Here is a 12,100-nt window from a genome sequence, read left to right as displayed (position 1 = left end):
GGAATTCCTAGTCTTCAAGTGAATTCACCCCTGCCTTTGACTCACATGAGGTAATCATAAAGCAAGATTCAGGTGCCCAAGGACAAACAAACAGCAACTTTGAAACACATGTCTTGCATTCAAAAGTCTGTCTAGCTCTATCCCACCTATAGAGTTGGTCCAATAAAAGAGATCATCCTAAGAAATCCTTGCTTCTCTCTGAAATAGATAACATGCCACTTGCCACAGAAGTGATACACTAATAGCAAGTTTCAATACATCTCCTCAAATCCCAATGCCAATGGATTATAAAGACAAAGTAGACAATTAAAAACTTACAAATAAAGGCTAAGATTTAGCAAACATAATGTGTACCAACATTCTGTTGTTTTAGCTACTTTCTTCTATTTGTTTTGTTCCTGTGGATATGTAAATACCAATTTGTATCAATGTATTTTTATACTGATAGGAAGCTCCAGAAGAAAACCTAAAGAGGTGCCAAATCCATGTACTGCTACAAATGTAGTTGCTGAACAAGTATGTAGTAGCTTATAGTATACCGAGTACCCAGGATTCCACCTGGAGAGAATTACATGTGCAGACCTGTCACTTGGAAAGTCTGTCCACAGAGAGACAGAGTGAGAAGCTGAAGGTACAGCAAACCCTGGAACTGCAACATCTTCCAACATTCTTGGAAGAAAAATCTGCAGCTAGAACAAAGAGAGAAGACATATTTAGACATTTCTAAAAGAGATATTAATAAAAAAAGCTATAGTAAAATTAGAAGTATTCATATTACTCACCATTTTTTGGAACAGCCGTCTGAATACAGTCCTTTGCAAATGTGCTAGTTGCTGGTACTGTATCTTGTGGAATGCTACATTCAATATCTCTAATACTCCTCTGTAGTTCTTTCAGATTAGGGAAGTTTTAACTTTGCATAGATGGTAAGAGTTTTAGTCAGCTGGTTTTGAAGTAAAAAATGCTCCTAAATTAACCCGAAAGGAAACACTTCTGGGACACTGCCCCTTCATCCCTGATAGCGTGAATACAGAAATCTATGGATTCTGGGAAGTGCATCTTCCAAAATTTATTACATTTATTTCTTTAGCTTAAGCAGCAAAAGCTTTTATGAACAAGACAATATGCCAGTACTGCTATACAGGTATAATCCTAAAGCAGTCACAGCTATACAATTTGTGTTCAGTTAATACTGGATTGATTTCGTTACTGGGAGTACTCAGTAAGATTATATCCTTCTGTTGTCCCCAGCCTATTTTATAACAATACTTCAAGACAAACAGCTACAATAAGTGCAATTGTTAAAGTAGGAAATTTAAATTCATGATTGAGGATGATTTCTAGCTTAATGTACAACAAGAAAGCCTTTAAATAACAGTGGACTCAACTGTCAAATGCAAGAAATATGGTACTGTTAAAAAGAATTTGACAAATCAATCCATACAAACTTAAATGTATGTCTATATTTCTATCTTTCTTGGATATCTACCAATTTTTTATTTTTATTTGTTTTATAAATGTTAGACTTAGTTTTATTGTCATTATAATAAAACATGAAAGTAATATATAGTTGAGTAAGGTTTAAGACTTAACAGACTTTTGACTGACAGTTATATGTGACCTACTTCATTTAATTCTGTCACCAAGACTTCCACCTCCTTTTCCCTTTCCATAAAAAAACTACAAAAGTAGGATGACAACAAGAACTACTTATGGTACCGTTTTCTAAAGGACCAGATGCAGATGGCTCCAACCTCAAGTCATCCTGGTCATGTCGTGTATGATTAGCAGCCAAACTAGCCCACTGTGATACCCATCGTTTATTTCCAGATGCAGTACAGCTTTCCTGTGGAAAGAAAACAAAGCAGGAAAAGAAAAATCAGATATTGATTAAAGATATTTGATAAAAAGGGATTAAACTAGCATATTAAAATGCTATTAATGTTAATTTAGGTATTTTAAGGGTGACAGGATGGTGCAGATACTGAAAGAACTTACTTCAATACATTTTAGAGAATGTTAAAACAATACTGAACTCTGTTCTTTGGACTCTACACAGAGGCACAATGGGCTAAGCAGTGATATCTGACTGCAATGAACTTTTAAACAGAAAGTATGTGAACAGAGAATATGCCTATGCAGAGATGTGGGGTGGAAAATTTTCCTGTGCTTTAGTTTTCCATGGGAAATTTTCCATTTCTAAAAATTCATTGTTTCATAAAATTCATTAGTAACAACGAATGGATGCCAATCCAACATTAGGCCAGCTTGGCAGTTTCAAAGTTGTAATTAATGTTTTACAGGTGATTATCCCTAGGAAGTGTGTAAGAAAGTATATATATGGTTTATTGATTTGTAAACAGGAGGGTAAATACACTCGCATAATAATCCAAACCAAAAATCAAGGTATGAATTCACCTAATTGGCTGTGCAGGTCAAATCAAAAACAAAGCTAAAATTCTTATTTAATTTCAGACTGCAAGTGAAAGCAAAACTAAAACTGTGCTTAATTTTTGTTTCACTTTCAGTTCAGCAAACACATAGAGCAGCATCTCATTTCTTTTCTTGAGTTGGGGAAGTTGGAGGTGTTTGCATAAGATCTATGAGTTTTTTAGTGCTTTTGGTTTGAAGTAGTCTTAATAATGCCCAATCAGAAAAAAACTAGTGTGTGGCATCATTATAGTGAAGTTCAAGCCCCTGAAGGAAGGAAGAAAGTTGGTAGATGTAAATATTGCAGGCAGGAGTATGCTAACAATACAACAAGAATGAAGAAACATTTAATAACATGAAGAAACTGTCCTGAAAGGGTACAAGCCGTATACAGAAAGCTAATACAATGAAGTGGTGGAACGACACCATCTGAGAAAAGTTTACTTCAGGAGTCCTATGTAAGTAAACAAATGAATATGTAAAACAACACACAGTACAGACTAGCATCTATAGTTTTAAAACATTATCATTTTAAAAGTTGTTAATGCAACTCTGGACTATTATTTATTTATTTAAAATATTTGTATCCTGCTTTTCCGCTTGCACTAAGCATCCAAAGTGGTTTAGGCTTAACAACATATATTTTTTTTAATTACATAATAGATAACTATTTCAACCCAGCAGAATGAGCTTAGTTCTCTGGCCAATGGCAGATGCCAGACTATACTTCCTTTTGGCTCAGCAGTCCCAGGGCAACTGAGCAGCAAGTTGAGCAGCAGAGTGTTCTTTCTGGCAGGGAGTGGGGAAGCAAGCTCCCTGCTGCTTCTCCTTCTCCTTCTGATGGATGAGGCCAGACTAGAATTGGCTAAAATAAAAATCTTTTCCCCTGTTTGTTGCAGGAACTTGGTAGCTCAAGTGATATAGCAGATTATGAAAAAGTGGAAAATGAAAATGTTGAGCTGCCAAGTGTGGGGGAAGAAGCAGCAGGATCCTCGCTTTCAAGATCACTGTCACCAGATATGCGATTCACCATGAGTAGCTGTTCAAAACAGTAAAGCTTTTCATCAAGCTGTGTGGACAAAATGCAAAAAGAAAATCAAGAAAAAGCAGATGAGACAGTAGCTCGGGCTATATTTGCAAGTGGTACGCCTCTCTCCGTAACTGAAAAATCAATACTGGAAGGATCGCTACAAACTAATTTGCCCATTGTGTAAGTTACTGTCACATTATTGCTCATCACAGTCTCTCTTAGATAAAGAGTATAACAGAGTGCAAACAATGGCTATTCAAAGGATTTGTCAAACAGGATCACTGACTCTGATGCTAAATGGATGGACTGATATAGAAGTAAATCCTTTATTGAACAGTATGTTAGCAACTGCTGAACCAATATTCCTGAAAGCAATTCCTATGAAATCTTCTCATCATACAGGTGAATACACAGCCAAATTACTGAGTGAAGAGATTAAAAGTGCAGGTCTCTCCAGGGTGCAAGCCCTTGTAACTGATAATGCAAGTAACATGAGAGCTGCATGGCAAATATTAAAGGCAATGTATCCTCATTTAATAGTACCTGGCTGTCTTGCTCATAGGTTGAATCTTCTGGCAAAGGACACAGTAAGTGTGAATAAAATGAAGACAATATTGGCAAACTGCAAAGCAATTGTGAAGTTATTCAATGCTCATCATGGTGCTAATCAGTCTTTGAAGAAATTACAGAAAGAGAAGCAGGGGAAGGAAAGTGCACTTTTATTGCCAGGAGAAACTAGATGGGGTTCGACTACAAAGTTTACATAGTTTGCTGTGCACAAAGAACTGTTTGCAGTGTACTTTAATAGATGATGCAGTATCCCAGATTATTCATGTGAAACATTTGGCAGCAGATTCTTGACAATGATGTGTTCTGGGTTTGAGTTCAAGGAGCATTCAATTTGTTACTACCAGTTTCAGTGGCTATCAAGAAACTTGAAGGAGATGCACCAAGCCTTTCCAATATTCCAGAGATGTTCAGACAACTGAATAAACATCTAATTGACCTTTTGCCTTCTTCGCTTCTATCCAAAAAGAAGTAGTAAAACAAATGTTTACTAAGTGATCTGAGTTTTGCTGTCAGCCAGTTCATCTGGCAGCAAACCTTTTGGATCCTCAACATAGAGGTCAACAGTTAAAAGATGATGAATTATCTACTCCTCTTGATACAATTATGGAAGTAGCTAAGAATGTCCCCAACATTGACAAAATAGCCGTAATGACCGACATTACTGAGTACCGCGCAAAAGAAAAACTTTGGAGCAAAGACATCATTTGACAGGCAGCAGTGAATATGTCTCCTCTTACATGGTGGAAGGGATACTGTAACACCCAACTGTTGCCCAGGATTGCTCTAAGGATCCTAAGCTTTCTACCAACAGCAGCTTCTTGTGAACTGAACTGGAAGGCTTTCAGGTCAATCAAGACAAAAAAGAGAAATAGACTAACAAATGAACGCACCGCTAAGCTTGTTTCTATTTCTCAAAATCTCTTGCTTCTGGAGAATCAGTCAGAAGCACAATTAGGGAAGAAGATGCAGTGTGATGATAAGTTGCCCTTGCCCATAGACTCATTGGTAAAACCATCGTTCAGCGAAAGAGAATGTGGTTCAAGTAGTTCTGAATCAGATTTGCCTCTATCTGATTCTGAAATGGCACTAATAAGTAGTGCAAGTGATTCTACAAATAGTGACAGTGAAACTGGAGGTGATGCAGTGACCTCAATGGAAGAGAGTTAAACAATGTGGAAGTAGATGAGTGGATAACTACGGCATATCATACACAGTTCTGTGGGTGTACTAAAATTAGTGTGTCAACAGTTTTAAGGAAAAAAACGAAGGCACTGAAATTTAAACAAATAATGTAAGGGAAGTGCATGCTATTGTGTACTGTCTTTACATTTTTACAAGTATTCTAATAAGATAATTTATTTCTACATAAAGCTTTTAATTTGTTTGAATATAACATTTAAACCACATTAAGTGTGCTGTATTTAATTTTTTTCCTAATAAAATATTTCACTTAAAATACTTGTGGCTATTGGGACATAAAATTACCATGGGGGGACTTTTTTAGTTGGGTATACTAAATATAAGCCAAATAAACATGCTAAATCAGATCACGCTCTATTTAGGGCATTGAAAAATTTTCCAAAAAGCCCACATCTCTGTGCATGGTGAAGCCAAGTTTTTACATTCCTTAAGTTAAAGGGAACTGTTGAAGGCAGATCGGCAAAAGCCTTAACCAACAGATTTCAGGAAAACAAGAAAGTAGAGATTAGCTCAAAGGGCCTTTTTCTCTAGGAAAATGTTAAATCTGCCCCTGACAGGAAGACTAGTATATAATGAATGAAATATTTGTAATGTTATAAGTATATTTTTTTGAAAATCAGGCTATTTGGAACAGAATTTCATAGTTAACATGAAGCAAGTTTAGACACCTGGCTGTATAAGTTACAATTAAGTTTCTCTTTAAAGGCTTGTAATATAATTTAATGTATCAAGTGAAGGACTGAACTGTTTTTATCTTAGCCAGGAAAAGGAAGTTGAGGACCTCTTAATTCAGGTCCTCAACTGAATTAAGCCAGGATTGCTTTTGAACCACTAGGGTTACTGACTTAAGGAATTAGTGACAAATTTCACACTCATGTTGGACCTGGAAAGAAGATCACAAAAGACAAAAAAAATACAACACTCTTCTAGGCAGAAGCTATCTTTGAATAGCTTTTATTTACATCATACAGATCTCTAATCAACAACTAAACTTGCACACAGGTCATGGTTTTATGCTCCATGTGAATCATTTTTAAGCTTTACCTAGAAGAGATTTCTAAATATGCCAATATAATGCTATTATTTAATATACTATACAGTAAAATCCATGTCTTTCTCTCTCTTTCACATGCACATACACAATTGGTGTTTTCAGTCAGACTAGTCTTTAACATGATAGTTACAAAGGTTAAAAATGTACATGAAATGCATCACAAAGTACAATTCTAATTAGGCAGCAGTGATAACCACAGATTGAGAGAAAGAGAGTGAGAGCAAGAGTGCATACGTTGTGCACACACGTGAGAAAAGGAGACTAAAACCAAGAGATTGAGACATCTCTATTGTTCATTCAATTTTTGGCAACTTCCATTAGAGTTCTGACTAGGGTGCAGGGTGGTGGTTATCTTGAGATTCTGGCATTTTTCCTCTTGGAGTTGAACTAAAAATCACTATATATAGACTAACAGACAGAATAATAACAAAAGTCAATGACTACTGGGTGAGTTTCTACCAATGTAAAAGAAACTTATGTTCTTTATGTTAATAAAATTCCTAGGGTCATCTCTACTCTATATATCAACCATTTTAAATTCCAAATAATTAAAATGTGTGTATAGACGACACATTTAGAAATGCATACATTTAAAAAACCAAAATCACTAGTTCAATTATTTGACAAAATTTGAATTCAGGGTACTAGATTTCCCCTGTTCTGTAAATGACAAATGAGTGCAAAAATGGCCTACATCTCACTCATGAGACTATCCTACAAATATGGAAAGTAGGGAAAATATCAGCTTGATCTTTCATCTAAAACACTTGATTAACTGCAGCCATCTGAATTATTTTTTTTAGAAAGAAAATGTTACACACGTCAATTCACCACAGAAAATTATGAGTTTTTTGTTTCAATGAACTGTATGTATTGCTGAACGCAACAGAACAGAAGAAAATACCAAGTTGCATGTACTTCTCCAGCAGCTCATATAACAGAAGTTACAGAAGTGCTAATTGGAGAAATTTTCTAACACATCTTTCTCTTTGGTTTATCCCAAAATGTATCTTCTCCATTCTCCTCTGTCCACCATCATTTATGCTTCAGCCAAAACACAGTGTAGAACTCCTGGTCTACCATAACCATCAACAGCTGGTGAAGAATTTGTAGAGACAGTTCTTTGTAGTTAAGTTTATGCCATGTACACTTATGGAATTTGATTAGATTGTCTGTACTAGAAATCGCAACTTCAATTTTTTGAGGAACAGGGTATTATAGTCAGCTTCTGCAGACCCAAACATTAAGTACAAAGGAATCTGGTAGTTTACTTTCAGAACCCTCCCCCACAACAAACTCTACTGTTTAAGCCACAGTCAGGGTTAAAGTTGTCTTGTGAGCTGCGAATGAAGTCACATGAGACAACTTTGTTTCTCTTTAAGTTTTTGGAAACCTGTTATTATAAAAGTAAGTTTTCAGAAGAGTTTTATTTTCAAAGCTAATATATAGTACCAGTTGTATAGTGAGCTCCTGCAGCACCCTGGGCAAAGTGCTGACCACTGGAGAGCAGGGGCAGAGTAAGCAGGATCCAGGGAGTGGGGAAACTTACTTGCCCTGCTTTCTCTGCATTCTAGTGGCAGCTACTGCTGCAGGCATCCTCACTACCTTTCAGGGAGGTGCAGCCCCTCTGGGATGGACTCCATGGAGGCCACCCCTGGTGCCTTGATCACTCAACTCTCTCTCTTCCAGAAAAACAACTGGGTAAGGAGCTGTACCTCCCACGGCAAAAATCCCAGGTGCTGGGGGGAGGCCATTCTACTTAGCCCCTCCCACCTCATATACTACTGGGCACAGGGCTGCCCAGCTTCTCAATAAAGACTCCTGGGAGAAGCATTCGGGCAGTCCCTCTAAGTCAGCACCTGGGGCAGGTGCCCCACTTGCCTCCCCTAGTTATGTATAGCATTATGGTTAAGTGAAACATACCCAACAGCATAAGTTAATAAAAAACAGAAATTACATACTAGTTAAAAATACTAACCCCCCCCCACAATGTAAGTCATACCAAAAGCCTTTCAGAGACTTCCATCTCACCAAAGAGACATCTTTTAAGTAGCATACAAGATTTCATGAACATTTTCAAATCTTTCTTAGTTTGAGTTTCAAAAGGAGAGGTTTAGATTGAAGGCATCAGCTTTTTAAACCATCTATAGATTGACCCAGTTTTCTTTATTCACTCCTTTCACATATACAACAACCCACAATGAATGAGAGTTCTAAGTAAATCCCTCACTGGGCACATGTACACATGCATTAATACACCATAATTACGGCGCATTAAGTTTAGTACTCGTAATAACAGGTACTACATGCGCCGTAATCTGCGCTACTGTACAGTAGCCCTGGCGCATGTTTTTTACTGGCGCTGATCAGCAGTAGACTTATTCTACTGCACATTAGCATGGCTTTCACTATGCTATGCTAATGGGCAGGAAAATTAGTCTACTGCACTTCTAGCATCTCATGTAGATGCACCCGTTGTGACTTTTACCTCCAAATTCCACTTGGGAGCAGCATATCTTCAGAAAAAAGGAAATGATAAGAACACCTGTGGTTTATTATAGATACTCAGTCATTTACCTCAGGTTTTAAAAAATACAAGTCAGAAAAACTATAACGGAACACCAGAACATCTACAACCATTCTAGCACTGTGAACTCTAGAAAAGAGGAAAAAACACTTAAAAAATAAAGCAACTAAAAATAACTATCCACCTGAAAATTCTGGGTTGTAGTTTCTTTTGAAGTAGTGGGGTTGAATAAAAAATTTGCTCAGGTACACATTATAAGAGTCAGTAAGTCTAAGTGTAAATGATAAAAAAAAATCCTGTAAAAAAAAAAACATGGCAATTCATCAGTTTTGCCTAAGACAGATACAATACACCAAATATTTATACTGAATGAATATAGCTAACTTATTCTAAGGTTTGCCTACAAGCTTTCTTTTTTTTTAATGAGCACAAAAAGTAAACATCAGCATTCAAAGCAGCACAGGACCATAACATTACCAAAACTGTGACGTAAACCTGAAGGCGCAGTATTAAACCTGGTTCCACTTGTAGAGGGAGAGAGAATTAGACAAGTAAAAGAGAACTACAGTAAAAGCTCTGTTATCCGGCATCCCCCGGGAATGGGGGATGCCGGTTAGTCAAATATTCTGGTTAATCAAATGTGCACCGTCTGGTGCACTCCCTGGTGTCCGTGTGCCGGGGGACAGGGAGGGGGGCCCTGCGCAGGCTACTTTGCCCCGCTCAGACTGTTTTGCCCTGGGCTGTGGGCTGAAGAAGTGGCAAGAACTCTGCTCGCAGCAGCGGCGAAACCCGGAAGTAGTACTTCCGGTCTCACTTTTGCCGTGTCCCTCAAATGCCAGTTAATAGAGTTTTCCGGCTAATAAAGTGCCGGTTAACACAGCTTTTGCTGTATACAGTTTTTAAAAAAAAGTGGATACAAACTTGAATGTTTATCCTAATGAAGTCAAGTAAAAAATTAAAAACTGCCTGAACCAATCACATTATCTGCTGAAAATTACAATGAAACTGCATATGGAAAAGATAAATCTTTACCTCCCAAGCTCAAAGTATTCACAATAATCAAATGGATAAAGATTTATCTTGTTAGTCACTCCACTCTTACCGCTCTAAATGTGAAACAACTTTCATGGTGACCTCTGGTGGTAAGTGGCCTTTTTTGTAAAATTGTATTGTTTTATTTATTTTTTTAACTGAATGACTGAAATAAATCTGAGCTCATAATTAACTTATTCAACAATTATTGTCTAATCTATAAATAGTTTAAGAAAAGAAATCAAAGTATACAAAGAAATAATCCAAGATTTTTATTTATTTGTCTGTATTTTATGTCATCTCCCTCGATTTTGGCCAGAAGCACCAGGCTTTTGCAGAGCCAAAAACAGTACTGCTAATCTCTTCAATGACTGGGGCAAATCTCAGTCCCTCATTTGGATGTATGGGTCATCTTTTCTATGCATTTTTCAAAAATACTTTAAATGTATACACCTAAGGCACGTTGCTGACTGTGCAAGTAGCGCGTCACAGCATGGACAGTTCTAATACGCTACTGCACAGTATTATTAGGTTACTGTGCAGTAGCGTAACCTAAAAGACATTTGCCAGTGCTACTATTCAGTAACTCCAGTTACTGCACGTTTATTTAGCGCTTGCTAATACAAGTACTAAATAAATTGTGCAGTAACGACTGCACAGTAGCATCTCATGTAGAGCTCTATAGTCTAAAATTACCTTTCTACCCAAACATTCTTTCATGTAATTTGTCATTGCTGATACCACCTTGATCCTTCCAAAATACTCAGACTTACAGTCTCTGACAATATAACCCCCTTTTTTCTTTCTTTCTACCTTCCAATCCTGGTCCTTGCCTCTTCAATACTCACTCAAACTAATTTTCTCACCTCCGCCCACTTCCAGCAAGTTTCAGTTTAAATACTATTTTTTCAATACATTAACTGATACAACCCTCTCTCCAGTTGACCCAAAAAGGTATTAAATACAGTTATTTTCCTATCTTGCTACTATGAACATATTTCTTTCTGAATCTGAACTGACTTCACTTTTTCTTCCATATATATTTGGGTCTTCTACTTTCAAAATTGTCAATAACTCCTTTTCAAACCCCATTCATCTTTTCTCCCTACATGTACACTCATCCTTCTTAGCATACTCAAATATCTCTTACAGCACGTATTTGTGTCCTTTGCCTACTGAGAGCTTTGCACTTTCCTTTACATCTCCCCTTGTGTCTTGAAACAACATGAATCAGCCTCAGAAACTGAGAAGTGAGACACCACTATATCTCTTAAACTCAGCAAGCTTGTTAGTACTGCCAAACAGTACTTTGTAAAAAAAGACTCCATTCTGATTTTTCCAAAGCTTTAATACCACAGCAGGAAGAAAGGAACTTAAACCTCAAATCTGGAATAGCTAGCCCCTATTGGTTACTCCAACTGAGTGGCATGTTAGGCCCACTGACAGTAAGAGACGATAAGACTGGATCACATCAGTAGTGCCAGCCAACATGCACTGGAGCACCCCTAAAGCTATTCCAAACTATGTTGGGGATGGAAGGGGAAACAAATAGCTCTGAGAGTGTGAAGTCAAAAAACAACTCTTCTGCAGCATCTCATTCAGTTAAGTTCAGCATACACTGATCACAGGTGTAGACTTAATCTGCGTATGTACACACAAAATATAGCAAATGTGAATATTTTGTTGTACGTACTATTAAAAATACAAAAAAAATTCTTCTCTTTTGGTAGTATTACAATGCAGAGAGGACAATAAGGGAACAGAGATCTGCAGGAGATGGGAACAGAAAAGAAAGAGAATAAAGAAGTAGGTTTACAACCAAAAGTAAAGTAGGGAAAAAATGCAGCGATTTATCTGTTTTGACTTTTCGCATAAATGAAAACATTATTTTCACAGCAGATATTTTAAAATATATTTTATCCACACTAGATGTCAACATCAATATTTCACAATAGCTAAAATATCATCCCAACAAAAAGACTTAGCTATGAAAAAAAGTGGCAGGGTTGATTAAGTGCTGAGCCACTTACTGCTAAAAAACTAATCACACTTCAAAATCTTGATGCGCTCAAGATTATATTAAGCTTGTACCAACTTATTTGCAGGACTGTAAGTTTTGCTAACAAAATTAAAAGTAGATGTGGTAACCTTTTGTTGGTATTGAGACTCATTCTACCTCAAACCTATTCTATTCTATATTTTATTCAAGTTATTACATTTCATCCATTATTATGGTATCTGAATGCCTGCTAGGAAC

At 36.9% G+C, this 12,100-nt stretch overlaps 1 protein-coding gene across 10 annotated transcripts in view; it reads right to left on the bottom strand.

The window, feature by feature from the left end:
* Positions 1-12,100, bottom strand: part of CEP170 (centrosomal protein 170) — a 176,142-nt gene that overhangs the window by 46,491 nt on the left and 117,551 nt on the right. For all 10 annotated transcript variants that reach the window (XM_025203257.1, XM_025203260.1, XM_014519581.2 and 7 more), the window contains one exon: positions 1,720-1,846. In XM_025203257.1, the coding sequence (XP_025059042.1) occupies positions 1,720-1,846 (127 nt within the window). The remainder of the gene's footprint in view (positions 1-1,719; positions 1,847-12,100) is intronic.

Source organism: Alligator sinensis, unplaced genomic scaffold (assembly GCF_000455745.1).
Source record: "Alligator sinensis unplaced genomic scaffold, ASM45574v1 scaffold534_1, whole genome shotgun sequence".
In the NCBI taxonomy this organism is placed as follows: domain Eukaryota; kingdom Metazoa; phylum Chordata; order Crocodylia; family Alligatoridae; genus Alligator; species Alligator sinensis.
This window is presented reverse-complemented; position numbering and strand designations above follow the sequence as displayed.